This window comes from Haemaphysalis longicornis, unplaced genomic scaffold (genome assembly GCF_048455015.1).
Source record: "Haemaphysalis longicornis isolate Haplotype H1 unplaced genomic scaffold, Haemaphysalis longicornis Haplotype H1 scaffold_2, whole genome shotgun sequence".
Lineage (NCBI taxonomy): Eukaryota > Metazoa > Arthropoda > Arachnida > Ixodida > Ixodidae > Haemaphysalis > Haemaphysalis longicornis.
The window spans coordinates 261,720,140-261,744,183 of record NW_027526295.1 but is presented as its reverse complement, the minus strand read 5'-3'; the positions used below and the strand labels follow the sequence as shown (position 1 = coordinate 261,744,183).

Genomic DNA, 24,044 nt, shown 5'->3' with positions numbered 1-24,044 from the left:
CAGCCCGCAGGGCTCAGTCGTGAGCCCTTTCCTCCCTGGTCATGGCGGCACTGCGAGACTGCCTTCCCAGAAGAGGGGCACACAAGGTGTACATGTCGGTGTACGCCGATGACGTGGGCCTGCCTCAAGACTCCGTGTGAGAAGACGCTGGCTGAAGCGGAGGGCATGGACGCTCCAAATGACGCCTAGCAGCGCACCCTGGGCTACATTGACCGGCTGCGGCAGGCAGAGGGGGGCAGCCCCCTGCTGCAGCGGCTGCGCACACATCGTCACTTGCGCATGGGGCGCATGCTGGCCCTCTATGAGCAGGTGGAGGCCCCTGTGCAAGCGGGGCCCCCTGCCAGCCGCCCCCCTGCCCTGGTAGCCAAGGTGCACGTGGAGATCCTTGGCCAGCACAGTAAGCGGTGGACGGCGCACTGTAGGCAGCTGCACCTGGCCCGGGCCGTCGTGTGGGGTGACCTGGAGGGCCACACTCTGGCCGACACAGATGGCTCCGTGCGGCAGCGGCAGGGTTCGGCCACGGCAGCAGCAGTGCTGGGGCAGGCCATCAGGCAGGCCCAGCTGCACTACGCCGCACCACCCGCCACGGCCGAAATGGTGGGGCGTAAGCCTTGGCCTGGACCTGCTACTAGAGCTGGAGCCGTTCCCCAAGCGCTTCGCCCTGCTGCATGATTCCCGGGTGGCCCTACTGCGGATCCGGGAGGGTGACCTGCACTCGCTCCTGGTGCGGGCTGAGTGGGACAAGGTCGCACAGCTGGCTGAATGGGGAGCTCACATGTGTCTGCAGTGGGTGCCAGGCCACATTGGGCTGGAGGGCAATGAGCGAGCAGACGAGCTGGCAGTCAATGCCCACGAGCTGCCCCCTTTGCCCACGGCTGTCCAGGCAGCTGCGGATTACGCCCGCCTTGTGATCCAGAGGCACGTGCAGGCCAACACTCACATCTGCGGTTGGCCGCTGGAGAGGTGGGCCTCATGGCTGCCTCGTCAGCAACGCTCAGCTGTCCTGCGCCTGTGTGTGGGGTGCGTGTGGACGGCCGAGCAAAAACACCACCTGGAGCTCATTGACGACCCGTCCTGCCAGCACTGCCGCGTGACCATCCAGGCCCTGCCACATCGTGTCCTTGAGTGCCCCCCCTTTGTGGCAGGGAGGGTTGAACTGTTGGCCTCCCTCAGAAGAAGGGCTCGGCCCTTGGAAGAGACTTTGTGGCCACAGGGCAGTGCCAGAGAGCGGGATGGAGTTCATGAGGCCCTGGGGTCCTACCTGGATGCCTCAGGACTCCTCCCGGCTCTCCGTTTTCTCCCCAATTAAAGAAACCAAACTGCGGCCGTGTTCTTTTTTTTTTTTCTTAGTATTTAGTCTTGTATATATTCTAGCGTAAATGTAGTGACTTGTCAATGGTAAGTTATTTAATTAGAAATGGGACCAAAAATCTTATGGCAGCCTAATAGCAATGCTGTCACAGCTGAGAAAAGCCCACGAGAGAGAACGTCCTTTTGTTCGTCAAGCCGGGGTGTGTGCGCACACACCCGCTCTCGCGCGAACGAGGAATTGACGGCACCGCCCCTCTGTGCTGCCGTCAATTGACTGGAGTGTGGCACTATAGTATTGAGTCTTTAGTCTTGTATATACATATACATGTATCCTCTCCCTTTCTCTCTTCTCCCTTTCCTGTCTACTTGTATTCTCCATTCCCCACATCTCCACACCAGCAGGCGTCCTGGTGTCCACCCTTAGGTGAGACAAACTACGCCTGCTGGTGGTCTTTTCTTTCCATTTTAACAATAAATTCAAAGTGCCGCTACGTGCCCTCTCCCTTCCCCCTCGCTTGTGTCCCCTGCTTGCCAAGCTAGAAAGAGCAAACTTTCATGGTACATGGAGTGGCTGCACCCCCCCCCACCCCTCCCCCCCTCCTTACCCCACATAGCTGTGCTGTGCATGACGGAGCAGACCCCTCCTACCTGCGTGAGTGCGCGTCCCCCAGCGGCCTAGCCACGAGTGCAGCCAGTGCCAGCCAGAGGCCAGCAATGCCCAGGAGCCGGGGATCGGAGGCCGACCGGATCAGGTCCAGGCAGCCCATGGACCAGTCGAAGCACAGCCACTCCGGGCACAGCAGGAGCCACACATTCAGCGCGTACACGTGGTTGTAGTTGGCCACCTGCATCCCATGAACACAGAACAGACCTCAGGCGGTACTGGTGGCACCCTACCATCGACCTAGAGCTGCACCATTGTTCCCCCATCAGGGGTGGAGCAGGGTACATCGATTTGGGAGCAGCCCTGGGATCAGACACAATTTCTTTTTGTAGCAGGCTTGGAGAAGCCAGAAAGGCCTTTTGAGGCAGGTTTGGAGCAGCCAGAAAAGCTGTTTGGCAGGGGGCTGGCGCAGTAGCCTGCGCAGTTTAATCTACCGTATTTTTACGACTCTAAGCACTCCCCGACCCTAAGCACCGTCCCCTAGTTTTGAAAAAAAAAAAAAAAACTGCAAAGAAAGTTTGCATGCGAATCTAACCACCCCCTTTTCTAAGCAACCATTGCAAGGCGGATTTGAGACGCTTAGAAGCGGACCCGAGTAGACGTTGTGGCCAAGTAATTTATAAATTTTCCAATTTAAAACCATTTCAACGGATCAGAAGACGACCTGGTGGGAGATACTGAGAGCAGCAGCCCAAGCGGCACAACGGACTCAAATGGTAGCAGGGTTGACTAGGTATCATACGTAAGCAGCGCGGGTTCACTGTCTGTACACATTGTTCTTTTGAATGTTTTCCAAATAAAAGATTATTCCTTGCGCCCGTCTCAAGATACGGCAGTGAAAAAAAGTGATGGGGAGGGGGGGGTAATTTCTGTTTTTTTAATCTATGCACCCCCCCCCCTCACTTCGGTCATCGTGAGCATGGAAAAGAGGGGGTGCTTAAAATCGAGTAAATACAGTATTTATCTGCTATATTAGGCATTCTACCTTTCACTAGAACCTAATCCCAACCGGGAATGCAGTTCTTGTACTAAATCCAGAAATTTACAATATGCATTGTTATCTACCATGGGCCCCAGCGAGCGCGCCATGTTACATCACTGTTCAACGGTTAAACCTCAAGCGCAGAGTTGAAGAGGATCAGATAACAGGCCATCGCTTTTTGCCCGGTAGACGGCATTGTTAAGCGAACACACGGTGGCATTCTGTAAAACAAGGCTTTTGCTTGCATTTTTTCTATCGAAGAGCAGTTTCAGTGCTTGCGAAGCAGAACATAGCTTTGTCTTCACCCGTCACGGGGTTGCAAAAGCCGACAAACGTACGCCATGGACTACGTAGCAAGAGCGTGTTAGAAGGCATAATTAATGCTGGACCATCTCCCACATAAGAAAAGCTAACCCCAATGTTCACAGGCGAAAATGAGTAGTTACCTCCCAACAAAGGCGAACTGAATTAACAAGCAAAGGCAAAGCATCCAAGACCCTGTTTGTTCAATACATGCAGCTATGCTCGTCAAAAAATGGTTTGCAATGCGACACAAAAACATTTCACTTACTTTTAGTAATTTTCCATTGATTGTGGTGCAGCAGCCAATACCGGCAAGCACAACCGTACAAATTCAACACAAATAAGTCCAAAGTGAAGGCGGAAAGGGGCACGTAGCGCCTACGGCCTTAGAGCTAAACAAAAGTCAACTTCCATAGCTACTCAGAGCCGAAAACACGATGTTTCAGCCAAGTTTTTGAGTACGGGGAATCACGGCGGTCATATCTCATCACTCAATTCGGGGTCTGTGGCACAGGACGGCACCGTGAAACGAGTTTGGCACAGTAGAGCCAGTTTGGCACAAGGTTGGTGCGGGTAAACAAGTTTGGTGCTTAATGGCACAAATGGCGCAGCTGTTTGACCCCTGTCCCATGTAATACTCTGCCATCAGGTGTATTTGCGCCCAGTCTGAGCAACTGGATAAATAACATGAAAGTCCCCCCATTATCTTTCAGCATCCAAACACAGTACTCTCATGTAGAATTATGCCCACAAACATGCAACGGTAAAGCACTCCATGTGGCTGCAATGCCTTACCACTCATACAGGTGCCTGCAAGCCCCCCTAATGCTGGTCTGCCCATTCAAAATGCCAGCATAAACACATAAATATGTCTCAACCATTTAACAACGTTGGCTCACACAAATACCCGTCATTAATTACAGAGCATGGTGGCTTTTATAGTTTGCACTTCAAACAACAGTTTATAAGCGTAGGCCAGTTTTTTCCCCTCATACCTTCAACGATAAGATCCGGGACTGCCTTTCTCAGCCTGTATCCGATCACCCCAGAAGAGCTTCATGAACACCCACTACGCTGCTAGGCTTTCTGAAGAAGATCTCAGTAAAAAACTCAGTCAACATTGCTCCATGTAGCAGTGCTCTGCTGTACTTCAGGGCTCAAGTAAAATGATGCTGTTTGCATTACAGATGCAGGGCCGTAAACTTGGGCTCAGTTTACGGCCCCGTATCTGTACAGCCCCGCATCTCAGTTTGGGCTCAGTGCCGTAAACTTGGGCTCAGACAGCATGCAAAGCCCAAAGCTCTGTTCAAACAGTTGAATTTCAGCTTGAATCAAACATCACAGTCAAAATTTTACCTGAAAATTAAAAACTTCTTGATACAGAGTTGACAACTTGAACTGATTCTCCATATTTCATACCTCTGCCTGCAAGGTTGGTAAAAATTCAGTACTTCCATTAGTATTTTGAACCACAGAATCTCTACACCACTTTTCCTCAACCTGTGTAATAGCTGCAATCGTTTTTTTTCTTCTTTTTCTCACAGTTAGACTGGCTTTAGTCAAGGTACATCACAAACATGGTTGTTTGGGGTGTGGATGATAGGGCCACTATGTGTTCAACGTCTCACAAAACCTCACATTCTGCTGTTTCATATCCCTTTCCCTTAGAAAAGGAATCAGTGCTGCAAACACATTTATTTATTTCTTGAACTTTCTCATCTCGCAATCCCCTTTCAAAGCTCTCCCACACACCTAAACCCACAGGCCACCGAAAACCGAGGAGAGAATGCCTGGAAGAAATCAAGGCGTTCTTTCAGTCCCTGCTGCCGAATCCCCCGTGCCCACCGCAAAGGAAAGGCCTCCCACGTACCCTGACCAGGAGGCTTTCCTCGAACGAGGCTGGGTTGTCGGTCCGCTGGAAAACCGGCGAGGAGGAGCCCATCACCTTCCACCGCAGCAGCAACGCCGCGCATGCCACCACTGCCAGGGTGCCTTGTCGTAGTGCTGCAGGCAGCAGCCGTCTCTGGAGAAACCAAGGGAAACACCCTCCTTAGCCTTCTTGCTTGCATAGGTACCCACGTGTGCAATGCACCAGAAGTTATGTTACAAGAGTGGCAACACCACAGCAGCATCAAGGCCTCATTGGTGCTAGCAAAGCACTTCAGATGGGGCCCCATGTGCCTGTCCAGTTTTTAACGCAGTTCTCGCTCAAACTCACGTGCCTAGATCAATATTTGTTACTTCCTTCCCCTCCCCCGCTCTCTCTCTGACTAGTCAGTAGGACAAAAGGCTGTTTCATGTAGGGCTGCCCTCTGCCTCCCCATCTACAACACCAAAACCTTCTCGCTAGCTTTCGCTTCCCCTGCCCAGAACAGGTGCACCAAAGAAACGGGATGCTGGTACGCAAAATGGAGTCAGTATGCCATGAATGTCGTGTGAGGTCCCATGTGCACGTTCAGGTTTGGGCAAACCCTCATTTTGCGTAAGCCAGTCTTGCAAAAAGCAAGTGGCACAACTTGCTACACGCAGACGCTAAATCCCACCATACATTTTAAATTACACTGCATGTATACAGGACAACGACTGAAAATTCAAAACTGCAATCCTCAAATAGAAGTACCCGGCAGATTCAGAAAACAGCAACATCGGAAATATTTTCACTCTCGTGAAAATGCGTTCGTGAACATTGTAAATTCCCCACACAACAATATTAATCTCCATTGCATACAAATGGGCAATCACAACCATGTAGCCATAGTAGCAATGACAGTGGGATGTCACCCACAGGAACCCACGGCTGCTTTCTAAGCAAGCCGCTAATGGGCATTCAGGGTACCCCTACAGGTAGCAACCACGACCTACAGTATGCCACTATTAAGTGTGAAAGAGTAGAGGTCTGCTAATTAGTTTGCAATAATTAGAGCTTGCTTGGGCAGCCTGTGCCTTGCAATGTGATGGCCAAAGCAGCGCATCATTCAGCTTCACGTTCTGAGGTGTCTGGATCAATCGATCTCACCAGCTCGGGGGGTGACAATGGACTGGGACTCGTTGTGGGTGGGGGTGTGGATGTAAATATGGAGGGAAACCCGCAGCATCTTCTCATCCAACAACTGAGTTGCGTGTGAAGCAGGGTGCTAGAATTTTGGCACGAAAGAAAGAAACGGCCTCTAAAGTGGGGCAAGAAGGAGATGAGCCACGTATGGGCAGAACATGCAGGACTACCAGCAGCCGGTAGTTCAACATCTTGGCAGCATCAGACACTTCTGCTGCGACAGCCCCCAAGGGGGGAGCTCCTTTATGACTGCAGAAGAAGGTGGTTCTTACCTTAAATTCACTCAAGCCATTTCGGCAGGCGATGATGCGGAGGGGGTCAAATTTACAGATGATGAGTACATCATACACAAAGCACAACCCCTGCGACAAAAGAGAAACACAGAGCAATGAGCACACACCTGGCACAGCAACAAGCTCTAACAGTATCACTGTGCAATGCACAAGTAGAGGCAAATTGTAGCTAAACTACTGGTCAATGCATGCACCATATATGTTCCAAGTAAGGCGAGCAAAAATAGGAAAAGAAAGCCCGGAAGCTGCTGTCATAGAGAAAACATGATGTGGGCAGTGGAATGTACAGCCTACCTTTTTGAAAGCACCGTGTGGGCGTGCTTATGTGTGTCCAGAACAGCTTGTGCTAATAGCCACATAACCGAACCATTTCACCATGCTCCTGCATTACTGTAAGCTGGTCAGTAATTCTGGTCAGTGTAAGCTGCTGACACCCTGTTTAGCACTGCACTACTATACCTCAAATAGTTGCCTCAGCTTGGACTAACCGAGTTGTCATTCTGCCATCATTTGAATAATGCGAATAGCACGTTTGCTTTGAGGGCTCAACTATTTATGCAACCCTACCAGCATGTCACGCTGCATTTGAGTGTGGTGAGTGTGCCGTCAAAATCTTTCCTTGTGTCTCACAAATCCCACGCCGTGTACCTTGAGCAAAATAGCCAGTGAATGTTTGGGGTGATGGGTGCAGATTTTATGTGAGTGGACTGTGAGGACTGCAAGCTTGTTCTCTAATGTGCACATGCTGTTAGGCGTGCTTTACGAGCTTCTTTTCTTATCACTGCGAACGAACCAAGAAGCAGCTCAAACAGCCACCAAGAGGCACCAACATTTACTTTAAAAATTTATAAACAGCTATGGCCCCCCCTTACAGGTATTTCCGTTCTTCCTGTGCACATCGAGTACCACCCCCTACAGTCGGACAGTCCCCCATAACATACATGTCGAGCGCAGTGGTGCTCGGCCAGGGAAGCTTATTGTATTGCTGTCACATAGCTTAGGGCTTTCATTTAGTGTCTGAGCTTATTCACTGCAGCCAGTTTCTTTAAAGCTCTTTGCGTGTAACCAGCATATCTTGAGACTTGTACTTGTGGAAACTTGTGCAGTAACAAACTCGCGAACCAAACACAAAGAAGACATCATGTGCGAGCTTACGATGACTGTGATGCCGGGCTCCTTACAAAGCATGGACACGATGCTGGCTAACGCTGATGTGAACAGCCACAGGGATGATGACCAGGGATCCTCTAAGGGGAAGAAAAAAGAACAAGAATCTTGCGCTTAATAAACACGCCTTATTGCGTGTCCCTACATGAGATTATGCACAAGGTATCATTATAGATAGCTGGGCTGTTTGGTTTTGGTCTATTGTAAACAGTTCTTGAAAACCATCACGTGACCCCTCTTTAGACGGAAATTTCTCCAAAGCCATCAACTAAGGCAAAAACAAAAAGTAGACCTACACTTGTTACTGTGTATGTTTTACGCCGTATAAATGCTTTTATGAAGGCTTTAACTAGCACATCCAAAAATTTTCATGATGGCAATCACCAAATATTTGCTTCGATATGAAATTATAATTTGCTTTGCCTTCACATCAAGAGCAACAAAATTGCTAATTGTACATGCCACCAGTTTTATCATATTTAGTGATCACAAGCTGTTGCCATCAAAATGTGCATATTGGTAACTAAGGGATCTCAGCTAGGCTGCCAGTGCAGATGGCCCCTGCTACTTTCATTGGTGTCTTTTTATGGGCCTAGATATAGTTTAACAAATCACAGGCAGTCTTCCATGCAGAACTGTTGCACAAAGCAAGAACTTCCACTGCAGAATGCTTGGCAAGAACAAGGAAGCAGTGAAGGGAGACAAGAGCTTCCAATCATCAATTCAAAAGCTTCCTGCAGAAGTAAAAAGAAAGCACTAATTTTTAACATCATAACCTTGAATGATGACATATTTTACTTGAATAACTGGAAACAACAAAGAGAAGGCAAACCTTCCCAACGGCGAGCAACAGCTGCTGAGTGACATACAGCTGTGAAATTATGACAATTCTCCAAGGACAATATTCCTTATGATAAATCCTCAAGTTGTCACTCTAAAACGAGAAAAAATAAATAAAAAGATCCTGGGCATAGGCATGCGTTGTAAGTGCATGCTGGCTTGGGGAAGATAATCCTTCAGATAGATTAATATACACAGGAACTTTAAATTACCAGCTGACTACTTAATTACAAGAGTGCCTCATAGACAATGTGCCTTTTGACAGACAATGTGTTCGAAGGCCTTCAAAATGGTTAAGTAGCACAGGTATTAGTTATTGGTTTTGCTCTTTCAGGTAATCCTCCATTTGGATGCATGCCATGCCTCCGTGGGCAAGGTCTGGAGCAGTAACTACATGTATGTTTGGTAGAGGCATTTTTAGTAGCACCAAAATCTACAAGTCATGATGAAATTTATTTTTGTATCATGGGCCTTCAAACAGGCCCCAAAGCTTGAGCACAAAACCTGCAATTACACTTGTGTTATCAGCAAAGACTTGCACCCTTGTGCTTATGATTCCAACTTCAATACCAGAGAGGCCTGGGTTTGGTCCAAATTTAGGCGGTGATTTGGACTACTGGTTGGTTCACATTTACAATTATTAAAAACGACTTTAACAACAGAACAAGAGTGACAATCCATGGCAACAAGAGTGATGCTTTGAATTCCGGGCTCGATGCCACAACTCTCGAACTGGTTTCATTTTTCAGGTAACTGCTGTTTGCTTTTTCAGATCTTTTCCCGATATGTGCTATTAATATTTCAGATATGTGCTTGGCAGCGCATGTCCTGTGACACCATCAATGACCACACAGCAACCCCCCCCCCCAACAGCACATGGTAAACGTCCTATAATAAACTGCTCACAGGAGTTACTGTGAAAAGGCCCTTATGGCGATACTAGTACTTGTGAAAATCAACAGGAGCAGTAAAAGTGCCACACCAGAGGAGCAGGAACGAATGAAGGACAAGAAGGAGAGGATGAAGAACACAGCGCACAGCAGGTCCGCCCGGCCCACAACCGCTGCCACCTGCAAAGGGCAGAGCGGTCGGCATTCGGCCCCAAGGCTACTACTCAAAAGCATCACAGCCCACTGCTCAATATTGAGGAGGGCTGAGAAAGATAAGGACTGCCAATTCACATGCACAGAGCGAGACAAAAAAATTAGTCACAAGACAGTGCCATGCCAGAGCAGCTGATGACGTAAATGCTGCTCAAGTCTGCTGCACTAACCAGCCCATCAAGTGCACCTCGAATGTCCATCCTGGAAGTCTCTGCAGGCAATCTGGTATTTGCTTTGCCTACGCATTCCTAGAGACCCTCAGCAGCCTGACACTCTTCAGGAGAGCTTACTATGAACTAGCAAATCATTGTACTATTGTGGAACCTTAAAAAGGGGCCACGCAACAAAATGCAAGTTTGGTTCATTTGAAAGAGTACCTCGTTAGAATAACACTGACACAACTTTTGATGCAAACTTCCCACTAGCTCATTTTCTGCACTAGAATCTATGATGTATTATGGGCAGCTGCGTGATTGGCTAAGGCCAGCAAAAGCAAACACAAATTGAACAGGGATATTAAGCTTGTAGAATGAGCTATTTCCAGTAAATTTAGGGCACATTCTTTTTTATAGCAGTAAGATTGGTGGGGTAAACAATGAAAATTCGCAAACATCATAAACTTCAGCACTTTGCCACCTGACACTGCTTGATCCTTTCACTGTCGGGTGTTTCTGGCCATGACTCACTCTCAGTGTCGGCTTGGATTCCAGAATATTATGAAAGGAGCATAGTGATTTCTTTGACTATGATAGCATCTTGAACGTCACGCGTCAAAAGGAAAGAGCGTGGGTGAGAAATCACCTTTCTTCCAGATATTTTCAGTTTGCCGTGCACGCTTCTGGGATGACAACCCCACCATTTCAACATCAGAATCTGACGCTGTAGAACTCACACCTCTTCCTTGGATGAGAAACTCAGAATGCGAATCCGAACTCGGCTTGTATTCAGATCGGAATCTGAAGAACCATCGCTCCTGTCCGCAGTTGAAGGCCCCGCGCAGTCAGTCATCCAAAAGTAACCGCGCGCATGGAGGGGGCCCTTTCAGCAGCCCACACAATGCACAGAGATGACATGTTGCAAAATCATGATGGCAGATAGAGACAAAAGGGGGATACAACATTGATAACCTCGTTTGCTGCTGACAGCGGCAAGTAAGGCCGCAGCGAGTGAGCGAAAGCCGTGATTGAGTCATGTTTCGGCCTATTGGAGAGGCAACGGCGTACTAGGCTAAGCGTAGCAAACACGAAAATAGGGGGGGGGGGAAACAAACCCGTTGTAGACGACACAACCACCCTAGCACGCATAATCGCACGCATGCGCATGGTCACTCATCCCGACAGAGTACAGCGTGCAGAGCGACCATGCCCCCCAGAGCAACGAAGGGTGAGCGCGGTCGCTCCGTACTCTTCAATATTCCACCGTAAGAGAGCTTGCGAGTGAAAATACGAGCCACTAGAAAGATTCGACGGATGGCATGAACAGTCCAGGCACGCCAGCTTTGCGCTATGGCGCGAATTTTTGAACACACGATGGAGAACGTACCGGTACGCCAATGACACTGCGGAGGGGAAATGCGGAAATGTACTGATATGTCAGTGACAGTGAAAGGGTTAACACAGCCATCGGACGAGTTTGACTTGTCTGACACAACACTGACCAAGAGACATAAGCGGCACCACCACATACGTGACATCAATTGTTGAGTCACAGCTTATGTTTTAGGACACGATTAGTACCAACCCTAACAAAAATACAGCAGCTATAGAAGTTAGGCCAGATGCAACTGCAAACACTGGCACTTCAGCTATTTTAGGGGCCTTAACTTCAGCGGTATTGCAGCACCATCTATGAAAATGGCAGATAAACACGATAACCAAATGGCTGTCTGCAAGATTGTAGAACCCCTGTTGAGCAGACTCAGACTATGCTTCGTTTTAAGGCTCTGCACCAGATACGTCACTGTTGGCGTACCGAAACACACGATTTAGCAGACAAATTAAAATGTTTAATTTCTCAGTGAATAAAGCATCGTTTGCTGCTGGACAAGCACTGAGGGCACTATAAAACAGTGGAATGGACAATAGGGCTAGTTGGTAACTGTTCAACTTGGTGTTGAAAGTGCTCACAAAACAAGGAGGAAAAAAAAAAAAGAGCACTATAAAACACCAAACCTTTCGAATAAAAAAAAAACTATTTTGTCTGCGTGGCCCCTTTAATGTAGTTGACCACACTGCATACAGAAATTATCTGGTTCACTATATGCTCTTTTATTTTTTATGCTCGTTCTTTGCATTGCAGATATTACAGCTGTGAAGTACCCACAACTGGAAACAATACACAGGTTCATTTATAAAACAACCGAGGCATGAATTGCTAGTCGATTCAGTGATGAAATGCTATAGCCCACCGTACATAATGTTTTTTTCTATGACATCTTCATTGACCTTCTTTTAAGACACATTTTCTTAACTGCGACACATAACTAGGTTTGCACTAATTTATCGTGTTCCAAGAAAATACATTTATTAAATCTTATGCTTGTGCTTCCTCAAGAGCATCACTTCAAATTCCCTAAATATTTTGGATTGCCAGAAAATGTAGCAACGGCACTGCTACATTGCCAACTATATGTGCAAAGGCACAGCAACCGTCCAAAAGAATCCGACAGCCAGTGGCTAAAATGACCCAGTGGCCCCAAGCCAGCCCCACACGTACGCTCTCTGTGTGAACCGGGTGTGTGGCAAAGAGGAGCGCACACAGGAGGGAAGCCCGTGGCGCCCCCTGCAGAAGGACACGGAAGAGCCGCAGGGAGAGGACTGACACCAGGGCATGGAGGATCAGGTTGACAGCGTGGAAGTGGCTTGCCACAAGGCCACCAGCCAGCAGGCAGTTCAGTCTGCAACACAGCACACATGGACTTGACATCCGTGACAATGGAGCAAGAACAAGACAGGATGGGAAACACCGCTTTACAGGGTAGTGAGATAACGTCACAAGACTTGATGCAGGTTAAGCAAGTGGCATCTGTCGCTGGAGAAGAAATTGCGTGGCTGCAGCAATCAGCACAGCACTGCACAGCCATTGAGTAAATTGTGGCCGCTGTCATCTCATCCATCAGGTGCTGCTATTAGCTTCTTTACCGTCGCAGCCACGAAGCTTCGCAGGTCACTTCAGTTTCCACTACGACATTATCTTGTCGCTCGCGGCTAAATTTTTGTTCTCTGTCTGCGACAGAAGTGGGGGGATGCATGCGCAGGTTGGTTCATGCACGGTTGAAGATGGTCATGTGTACAGGCTTTTTAAAACTTCCTTTGTGTTTTTCTTTTTTGTAATGAAACAAGAAACAGATAACTTTGCAAGCCTCATGTAATGCGGAAAAGAACTTGTCAGCAAGGTGAGGAACTGGGCTGGTCAGTTCTTGCATTGTTATTCAATTGCTCGACTGTACTTTTGGTTCCAGGGTAAACAAATTTAGGGAAGACACACGTGTTGTCCACTTCATTTGCGTGTGCTCCCTAACCTTGTGTACCCTGTAACCTAAAGTGCTGCCAAGCAAAATAGGAAAAGGACTTGATGAGAAATGCTTCAACTTAGGAAACCACACCCTGCACGAGGAGATCGTGGGAGAAATTAGCCCAAGAGGAATGTCATAAAGCAGCTGTTTTGTTTGGATACATCCCGAGGTTGAGAAGCAAAGCCTGAGAAAAAGACCAACTATGCCAAGGCATCTGGCGGCAAGCATGGCTTGGAAATCCCGGCTGGCACTCACTTGAAGGTGAGAGTGGTGAGGGGCCTGTACGACTTGTGGCTCGAAGCAGCCTGGAGCCGGGTGCCCCAGAAGTCATCCACCCAGATGCGTGCCAGTGGTGCCTCGGGCTGCACGTCTACATTGCGCACCACAGCCTCGGTGTCGTCGAAGACAAAGTCGCCCGCCAGGCTGTGGCCAAAGCAGCCCATGGCGGCGCCCGCCACCAGCCAGGGCCCCAGCCGCACGGCCCAGTCGGACACTGGAAGCGCCCAGTCCCAGTCGCGGCTCGCAGAGCTGGGCCACTTGAGCCCCGTCGAGTTGCGGTTGTGGTCCAGCATGATGGCCATGGTGCCGCCGCGAAGTGTCTAAGGTCATGACGGGACCCCAACTGCCTGTTTGGGGGGGGGGACCAGACAGAAGGGCCCCATATTACAGTAAGCACTGGTGTGCTCAGCAGGGTTGCTCCCACTGAGCTGTTGTGTGACCCCCTTCTCAAGCCCGTGTCTTCAGCACTGTTTATGATGAACCAAAGCCAACTAGCTCAACTGTCGATTCTGCTGCACCCACTCACTTAGAGTCTGTGTAACAGCATTGCCAGATGGTCAAATACGGCACCAGATTTTAGAATCTGGTGAAAAGTGGTTAAAACATTGTGTGGCTGCTTTAAACTATGGTTTCCTTTCCCTGAATGGAAGCTTTTTCCGCTCCTAAACACCAAGAGTACCTTACATTATTGGACTGCATGCATGTTCTAGTGTTCTGGACAACTGTTTTGGATTTTACCACTGCTTGAAAGAAAACTTCAATGTGATGTTCTGTATTTCAAACAAACCACAGTGAGTAACATTCTTGGTAATATTTCACACAGGACGCACAACTAGCACTCCCTCTATAATAAATTCCTCACTAATTTGTGACAGCTACATAAGATTTGTATGGCATGTTGATTGTGCAATAACCAGCCAAGTGTTAAACGCTCACATATTAACTTCGAATAAATATACGTTGCATCTGATCTTGTTATAATATAAACATAATTGAAAAGCACAATGAGCGCAGCAACTGCCTGTGCGAGGATGCCCAATAAAGAAAGAGTAAGTGGTCTATAAACAGGCATTGCAACGGATATGAATAAGAAATTTTATTTCACTTCTCTCAAACCCATTTCGCTAATTTAACGACAGAGGTAATCAAGTCACCACCTCCGTTTTCTAATCGTAGCAGTAATCAAGTCACCCCCTCTGTGATGGGATGGTCTGCTATAATCAACAAAAACATCTTCAAGGCTACATTTTGGCAAACTGCATGCACAGAAATTGGTACAGGAGCTGGAATTACATTATAGCAGGCGTATTTTAGTGCTGGTGAAATCTGGTGAAATTTTGACCAGGGGCTGGTGTCGAAGAGTCTTTCGAATCTGGCAATGCTCCTGTGTAAGAATTTCTTTGCCCGCACTCAGTTTGTACTTTGCTCCTTCCGCTTTCAAATACCTTCTTGTTGTGGGGCTATCTTTCCCTAATGGAACAAAAGGCAGCAGTGAAACTACAACTGACTGCTCGTAGCAGTCTTTGTAACAATAAAAATAGGGCGGCTCACATATGAGCACTTTACAGGACCATTTAATATTTTAATCGTCTGTAGGACAGCGCAAAGACTATGCAATATCATGTGGATTGCAAAAGTTATACCATAAATGCGATGTAAATAAATGCAATTACACAGACTATGATAATACATTTAATTTTCGTGCTGCTTGCACTGCCCTGCTGCTATTACAAAGCATCACGGGAATCTTTAGGAGGTAGATACATAAAGCAACTCTGTGAACGAGTACTGGTGCGTGCCTGTTTTGACAGAAGCTTGCATCTCCTTATCTGCCCAAGCCTGGCAAAACAGCAGAAGCTACAGGTAGTGCAGCCATGGCAAAAATTTTCTTATGCTTAAGTGGCTCGGCGAAGTCCATTTAATAGTCACAAATAGTTTCTCTTGTCAAACAAAGGATGCGATATGCAAGCATCAGGTGTTTGAAGACCTAATAAAGAAGACGCCGACCGCAAGAGAAAATGAAACAATGGCGTTTCAGCCACCCGAACGAAAGCCTTGTTTACACTCAAGAACAAGGCTCCGGTTCGGGGGGCTGAAACCTCATTGTTTCGTTTTATCTCGCAGACGGCGTCTTCTTTATTATGTCTTCAATGATCATTCCCGAACAGACAAGCGCTTATCAAGTCCCCCATTTCAAGCATCAAGTGTGCAAGGTACAGTGGCTGCTGCATGCAGACCATAGTAGCTGCAGAGAGGGCAACAGTGTGGCAAGTACATTAGCGCATGTATGGCTGCATTCTCGCCTAAGAGGTCTTTTGTCCTTGCATTTGTGGTGTACATTACCTTTGTCATCTTGCAATAATTTTATACTGGACGGGCGAAGTACTTTGACCAATAATTATGCTTGCCAACCCACTCGTCAAGCTGAACAGCATTAACGACGCCAAGCTCAAAGCGCGTCCGGTGACCCTGAAGAGGTGGCTAAATTAAAGGCGTAAGCGGTGCAAAAACGGGTATACGAGTGGCACTTGTACTGCTCGAGTGATACCTCTAGCATCTGCCCTGGTGAAACGATCTTCAATCTTTTTTTTTTCTTTTTTTCCTGTCAACATTGCTAATGTCATTAACATGCAAGTTCTTGGGGTGAATTAGGTCAGATCCGTTACAGCCCCCTTTTTTTTGTCTTTTTTTTTTTTCAATACACCTCCTCCTCCCCAGGTTTGAAACAAATCCCATACAAACGGTCCCGCTCATAACAAACAAATCATAACAGACGGTCCCATGGCCTCCGTCCACAGTCGTGAGGGGGTTACGTAACGTGGGAACCCCCCATTCTCCGAACCGGGGAACGCGCAGCTCCAGTGGCAAGCCAAGCGTGCCATAGCTACGCTGACTTCTAAAGTGTCTCTCTCCTTTTCGCAACGCTAACCAGAAGGTGACAAGTGTAAGTGGCTGCGGGTCGCTGAAAACAGTTTGCGTGGCGCAGGAGTGAGCGCGTATCTGCTCACTCGTGTCCTGCCCAGAACCGTGATTTCATCGTGCGCCGGCATTACGGCGGATCACTCTTTCGGACTGCACCGTGGCGGTTTGAAGCTAGCATCGAAACAGCTTTCGGTCCGACCGACGCATGGTCGGTGGTAGCGGCTAGATTTAGCGTTTCGAAATGCAAGAAAAAGTCCACAATTTTAAGCTTTGTCAGCCACAATCTTAGCATAAATGCAAAAAAAGTCCCCACAGACACTAAACTGACACCACAGCTCCTTTCTACCAAGCATGTTACATATGAAAGCTAGTTCATACACGCGCGGTTGGCACCTCGCGCATATAACACGTGCACTCGAAGCTTGAGCATTGGTGCAATGCCAAAAATGTTGAACGGAAATGAAATAGACTATTACTTACTCCGTTCATTCTACGACTGCGCTCGAGTAAAATATGTGGGATCAGGGCCTTTCGCTACGACCGACCACACAGGTAACTTTCAGTAGGTAAGTCGTTACCATTTTATTTCATCTGTCCACCTTAGTTTGCCTAGTTTATAGATGGCGCTGGTAAACACAAATCTTCACACCTAGCTACAAACAGAGCACAAAGAATAGTAGAGTTTTGAAACTGTATGCAAGAAACAATAACGTTTATTGTTTTGCATAGAAACTCAGGTAAAGAAAAAAAAGCTCTCTTCGCTTAACTGAAGTCAGCGCACAAGAGTATAATTGCATATTTCCTTGTCACTGTCATCAGTTGATGGCATGGCATGTCGACAGAAAATTGACGGTGAACGCAGAACGAAGACTTTTTTTTTTTTTGTCTGAACAATAGGTCGGGCATGTCGTCAATAATTTGCGCCGTCGTTCCGTCACCGCCGACACACAGCAGTACAGAAAACGACAGAAAGCGTGTGGAGAGGGGCGATAAGCCTAACCGGCCTAACCCCGGGAGCTATGTCCGAGGGCCGAGTCCGGGCTCGTGCAGAGGTCAAGTTAAGCCTCGAGCTGGCAGTGGCATTGGCTGGGGTGGCGCTGCGCTTGCAGTTGCTAGGGTGACGTCAAGTCGAAGCGGTGCCGGCCGGCTTCTCTCTTCCCGACGCGCCCGAGTGCGGCTCTTCGACGCGTCCCGTCACCGCCGTCACTGCGATTGCATGCAGTGGGCCTCCTCGATTATCAGCCCCGGATCGTCCGCGGACTGGTGCTCGATTTTCCAATGTATTCCTATGGGATTTCCGGTCCGAACGCAGTCCTCGGACAGCCCGCGGACGGTCCAGGACTGGTAAATCGAGGAGGCCCGGTGTAGGCGGCAAAATAGGATGGAATAAAAATGACGGTCATGAAATACCGATACTTGTGGAAAACAACGGGAGCGACCGGCCGCCAGTGCCACTGCTGAAGTGAGCAGACCGAGACAGAACGCAAAGAATGGTTTTGGCCCGGTGTGCGAGGGGTGTACCAGAAACGCCATATGTGGCGGGCTTCTAAAGCCGCAGTAAAACGTGCGCTTGGCCTCCGCGATCAGTTCGATCTTTATGTTCGCGACGGGGAGTAAATAGGTGCTCACCCACCTATGGGTCTTCCAATATTTCTTTCTTGTGTAGGGAGACGTACCGTCGACATCAGGCGAGGTGGTCGGCACATCGATCGGGCTGCCTCCCGTTGGATCCGGACCGTGGGGTTGCCGCTGCACGAACAGGGTGGAGCCGATGAGCGGGTCCCACCGCTGCAGGTTACGTGGCGGCAGCAGCTCCATATCATCCGAGGAATGGGCAACCGCTTCGGCGGTGCGGCGACGCAAGCGACGCGTATAAATACATCGAAGGCTTGCTACGGGGCGGTCTGCTTCGAGCTCACTCAAACACAGCACACGCAGCTAGAAGCGCTGAACCATGAGCGCCTGAGAGCTATCATGGGCCTGCCCAGGCACACCAGAATCGAGAAACTCTACTGGTTTGCGAGGCTTCCTCCACTACGCTACATCATAACGGAGTGGCACAACGGGCAGGCAGCGAGACGGCCTACCACCAATGCTTGGGCACACATCCAGTGTCTCGAGAAAACGGCAGGGCGAGTGACGAGTCGCCGATTTTGCCACCACCGAATCCAATCCCCCCTGGGGAGGATGAGCTTGTCCGCACCCCCTAGCCCACGTCGAGGGTCTGCAGGAAGGACCACCACAGAGAGGAACGGGCCGCAGCCGAGGCGCGAGCGGATCTGCAAGAAGGGGCAATATCCGTGGACGCTGCCGTCGATGCGACCGCCAACCGCGCCCGCTTTGCGTGTGCAAATGGGCCAGCGCGGGTGAGGCGGACGTTTCACCTCCAAATCACGCCGACCACAAAGCGATGCGAGCTGGAGGCGGTACTGTATCGCGGCGAACCGCATCGAAGAGCCGCGGCTGCTCTTACGGAAAATGCACTCGCAAAGTATTGGACACACGTTCCCCGCTACTCAAGACACCTGAGAGAACCCCCGAGGACACGGGGGAGACGACCATCGTGACCTGCTCCGCGTGCCACGCGCCAACGAGGCCCACAATGCACCGCATGCTGTGGGAGTACTCGGGGCTGGCGGCGGAGAAAAGAGCCCATCTTCCGACGGACATAAGACCCTCCAGAAGTGGGCATCACCTCCTCTGGACCGGGCGCACCCAAAATAGACTGTCATGTGACATGTCCATAGACTTTCTCAAGTACCATGGTCACACACGAAATGATGTAGACGCCCTCACCGCCTTTCCCATTCCCGACTATACCTCGAGTCACCCGGAGGGCGCTACAGGCGCTCATCGGCGTGGTCGCATGTTCACATCGTTCCGTAAAAAGATCGACGTTTTCGCCGAAGTTTCGCCTGGTAGGACCAGAAAGCGCTTTGCATATCAACACCGCTACGGACACTTGTGCTCCGTGACAAGTTTCAAGCAAAAGGAACACCTATTTATCATAAAGCACCAGGACCTGATCGAGTAACAATAGCCCAAATTAGGAATTTTTATGAAGCAGATAAGGAATTCTTGCTAGAAACCATCGACTATAGGAACGGGTACTACAACCACAGTTCCAACAGAATGGAAGGGTGCGAACGCCACCTTCACCCCACAACGGGGAAAAGATATCGCCAAGCAGCAACCTGAGGCCCATCTCCCTGACTTCGAATGCTAGAAAGATCACGGAAAGAATGGTACTGGACAGGCTACAAACGCATATACAAGGACACATACTGCCGCAAAAAATCATTGGACAGAGCTCACCTATCCACGTAGGATGCCTTGCGCTATACGATATATATAATAGCATATATAAAAGGAGGTTAGCATAGCTCAGCTTAAAGCAGTTATGGGCATAGACCTCAAGAACACTTTTGATAATGCAATGCTAGAAGTATTAGCCAAGACTGGTAGCGGGCAACGCATGTAGGTACAATAATGTCAGAAGTTTCCTGGATGGTCGAATGTGCACATTGCATCGGGGAGAAATCAAATCACAGCAATTCCATGGCTCACAACAGGGAATACCACAAGGCTCCGTACTTTCCCCAACTCTTCAACCTTGCTATGCTCTGAATACACAGAGCCGTACAGATAACTGGCGGTCGATTACATACGGCAGCAGAAGAATTTGGACTACAGTGCTCATCGGAAAAGTCGGAACCTCTCACACATAACCCGAGGTAGAAGCTTCCACCCATTGTCATCAAAAACGGAGACGTCTCAATTCCTTGCAAAAAGTTAATCAGGGTACTTGGGCGCTACATTCAAAGCGATGGGGGACGCCATTCTACAACTCAGCACAAACCGTCGGCAAGGAGAAGAAGTCCTGAACATGCATATGATGCGCAAAATCACGAACAGACAAAATGGTCTCAAGGTACAAGACCCCCTACGACTACGGGAGGCACTCCTAATTTAACGAATAAGGTACCATGCACAATACACCAACTTCACCAAAATGCAGGAAGATAGAATCAGCGCTCTGATTAGGAAGGCGACGAAGATTGCGCTAGGAATTCCGATCAACGCCAGCGCCAAGCGACTTCTTGAGACAACAACGCACAATACGCTGGATGAGATAGTAGCTGTCCACAGGTATAACCAGAACCTCAGACTCCAAGCGACAGTCCCAGGGCAACAGATACTTTGCTGTCTAGGGTACACACCCCAGCAGCCTATTATACGCCTGGAACACCTAAACCCACACACGGCCACTCTACTCAAAGTTGCTCCTATACCAGGACAAATGCATTGCCAACGCAACAAGGTCAGAAGGAGCATTCAAGCCAAATATCTGGATAAACAAGAAGCTGCGTACCAATTCAACAGCCACGTATATACACAGATGCAGTAGTAACAGACCTAGCAGCAAGTATAGCGTATGCTGACCTCAAGAGAAAATTGGAGTACCAGAAGTGCATCCCCCGTATGGAATCCGTCTGGGCTGAACTCACAGCCATCGCCACTGCCATTGCCCAAACACTCAGACCTAGTAAGCACACGTAGATAAACACGGATTCAAAAAGCGCCTTTCACCAACTGCTAACCATGGAACGGCGACGACCCATTGCAAAGACCATGAACAACAGCATCAAGGGGGCTGTAACAGTTGTTGCGACGTTGTCATCCCACCGCTGACAACCCATTGCTGCATCCGGGAAGGCCGACCCGAGCCGAGCTCCGTCGCCTCCGACATACGTTTGGTAGCGTGATTTGAAGCGAGCGGCCAGCCAATGTTGGAGCCGTGAGGAAGTCCAGAAGCCGTAGGCAAAACGTAACTTGTTTACTTCATAGCGAGAGGTGAGCCGAAGCCAAAGAACAATGCCCCGACGGGCGAGGTTACAGTACAGGACTCGAGCAGAGTGACAGCCCTGATTCACTGCTCAAACAGGAATGAACTACAGCGCTTGGAGGGGGTCTTATTTATACCCAAAGCGCTAACGGTCGAAACAAGCGTTCTCTCTAGACTGTGCACCCGACACGAATGTCACAGACACACACAACACTCTTTCCAGAGTTCGTGAGCAGTCGGTAGTTGCGGCGCACGCTGAGTCCGAGAGAGAGGAGAGAGGTCTCCGCAGCGGACGCGCGGCCTCCATGTCCTTGGGACAGGTCTCTGCGTGTTGTGTCGGCACGCCATCGAAGTTTGATCGCGCCGATAGATAGGCGCCAGAGATCCAGGCACGTTGCAGCTTGTTTGAATTGTCGGTTGCAAGCGTGAATCACCGACAGGGGGGCCTGCTTGAAAGGCACACGTAGTGGAGGCTTCGCCGCACAGCCGAGGAGTGTTGAAACAAAGCCCAGCGGCGGGCTCATTCGTAACACAGTATACTGGATAGCTGGGCACGAAGGAATATGTCAAAAAACGAAAAAAGCTAATCAGCTAGCCCGAGAAGCTGCAGCCCAGGCTCCTGGCAACCTTGAATCAGACCAAAAGCTCACGGTCCCGACAGGACCTAAGCTGAAGGACCACTCTAAGGGAACGAGAGAACTCCCACAGCCCTCTGACACGCTCACAACTCACAAGACACCAAGCAACCTTAACAAGACAAGCTCGGATGGTCCAGCTAGGCTGCACTAGATTTGGGAGATCCTGATACACCACCCCTTCCTTGCTCCACATGTAACGTCATACACAACACTACAAACACACCTCACAAAGGATGGCTGACCGCAACAACCACCACCGAAACCGGCGTACATCAGGCAGCGGCTTGAAGACATCACCAGAGGTCCTCTGGAATGTGAAGACTAAGCAGGCCTCCGTGCATACATTTAATAAAAATTATCTCTCTCTCTCTAATAATAATAATAATTATTATAATTATGATATAATAATAATAATGGAGCTTGACTGATGCAAAGTCGACTCAGGAATGTAACCCAGCACTGTGACAACCAGTCGGCCACGCGTGGGGAAGGGTGGCGTCGAGGCGGCGACGAAGTCTCGGCTCAGCGTAAAGAAACCTGAGTCGCTTGACCACGTTTGGAAGTGTCGCCGCTTGTACGCGCTGATACCCAGTGTGGAATGAAGTATGAGCGCCTGCAGGGCCGAGTAAAAACGACAACGACAACATGATAGGAACGACAACGACAAAGTGACGAATATGCTGAACGACGAAAGGAGCGACCAGCCACGGCATGTAAGGAATGTCGAGTTTGGGTTCCTGAAGCCGCGACGAAGAAAAGCAAGCGCCTCGGCCCCGCTGCGCTACTTTAGAGCACTGTGCTCGAACCGGCAACACGGCAGCAGGCGTTGGACAGAACTGCTTTTCGCGAGTTTCAGTTGCCGAAAGCTGTCATATATGCCAAGACAACATAGTTGCCGTTTCCCATGCCTATTGTTTGTCCGTGCAGTGGGTGCAGTGGCTGCAGGGCAACATAAAATTGTCAGCGACAAGGTGGTGGACTATTTGGCAACCCGTTTTGTCGATGCCATCGGCGTTTTCGCTCAGTGTGAACTGGTCCTAAAGTTGGCGGGACACACAAAAAAAGTGTTTTGCGGTCTACCCACGATCCTTTAGGAATGCGATATTAACAAATTCTTAAGGATAAACCGATAAACCTTCCAACATTTTTTTTGTCGACGTGTGATCGTGTGACCAGAGGAGACAGAGAGCGGATAGAGGCCAGAACGCGCGCCGCTCCAGCTCTAAGAAATGTACACATGGTGCGGAATCCATCCAACATGTGAATAAGGGGACAGTTTCCAGCACACATGATCAAACAGAGCTATTTCAATAAGAAGCTATATTACATATGCCAATGATGCAACAAATTACTGTAAACGCAGAAAAAAAAAACAATTTGCAGTGTATATTTCGAAAACAATCTCCATTTCAGTGTGCTTACTTAGGTTTATCTGATATTTAGGTTTAGCTTTCCCTAATGCCGGTCCTGGAATGCACACGATGTGTTCATCTGCTTTCAAAAAGTTGTGTTTCAAAAAGCAATTACTCAGCAGCAAATGAAAAACTTCTCTGCTATCAATCCTATACACCAAACCGCAATTAGAATATACAAGCATAGTATGGGACCCCTACACAAAATGTAACATTGATAAACTAGAAAGAATTCAGGGGAAAGCGGTTCGTTTTATCTTTTAGAAATTTCGTCTCATGGACTCTCCATCGGAACTAATGACATTCGACAACATTCCACAACTTCAGTCTATAGAAGAAGGCAACTCCGCTTCGACTTCTCGAATTCCTTGCTTAACCATAAATTTGTGATTGACCGTTCATTGTATTTATCCCCTTTGTTAACAAGAAATACACGACACCAGTAGCCAAGGTCTTTAACACCTTGTTCTTCAAAAACAGATGCCTATTAATTTTCATTTTTTTTTCCCGTACGCAGTGTCTGAGCGCAACTCTTTGTCAGGGCGTGATAGCATGCGTATATTTGTAGCGTTGCGTTCATTTTGTTATTTATATAGGTTCATGATGCAACACAGTCTACTGTTTTGCTCATTTATATTTGTGATTCCCGTCCTTCTTGGACCATGTGTTGCGGTCTGCAGTATACAGTTAAACTTGGATGTAACGAACCGGTATGCAA

General features: G+C 48.7%; 1 protein-coding gene across 1 annotated transcript in view; it reads right to left on the bottom strand.

The window, feature by feature from the left end:
• Nucleotides 1-17,034, bottom strand: part of LOC144170540 (protein O-mannosyl-transferase TMTC4-like) — a 36,666-nt gene extending 19,632 nt beyond the window's left edge. The window contains exons 1-8 of the mRNA XM_077700396.1: nucleotides 16,911-17,034; nucleotides 13,485-13,855; nucleotides 12,431-12,611; nucleotides 9,595-9,682; nucleotides 7,761-7,852; nucleotides 6,585-6,674; nucleotides 5,131-5,283; nucleotides 1,960-2,156 (exon numbers count right to left, since the gene is read on the bottom strand). Coding sequence (XP_077556522.1) covers nucleotides 1,960-2,156; nucleotides 5,131-5,283; nucleotides 6,585-6,674; nucleotides 7,761-7,852; nucleotides 9,595-9,682; nucleotides 12,431-12,611; nucleotides 13,485-13,810 — 1,127 coding nt within the window. The 5' untranslated portion in view covers nucleotides 13,811-13,855; nucleotides 16,911-17,034. The remainder of the gene's footprint in view (nucleotides 1-1,959; nucleotides 2,157-5,130; nucleotides 5,284-6,584; nucleotides 6,675-7,760; nucleotides 7,853-9,594; nucleotides 9,683-12,430; nucleotides 12,612-13,484; nucleotides 13,856-16,910) is intronic.
• Between the last annotated feature and the right edge of the window lie 7,010 nt (nucleotides 17,035-24,044).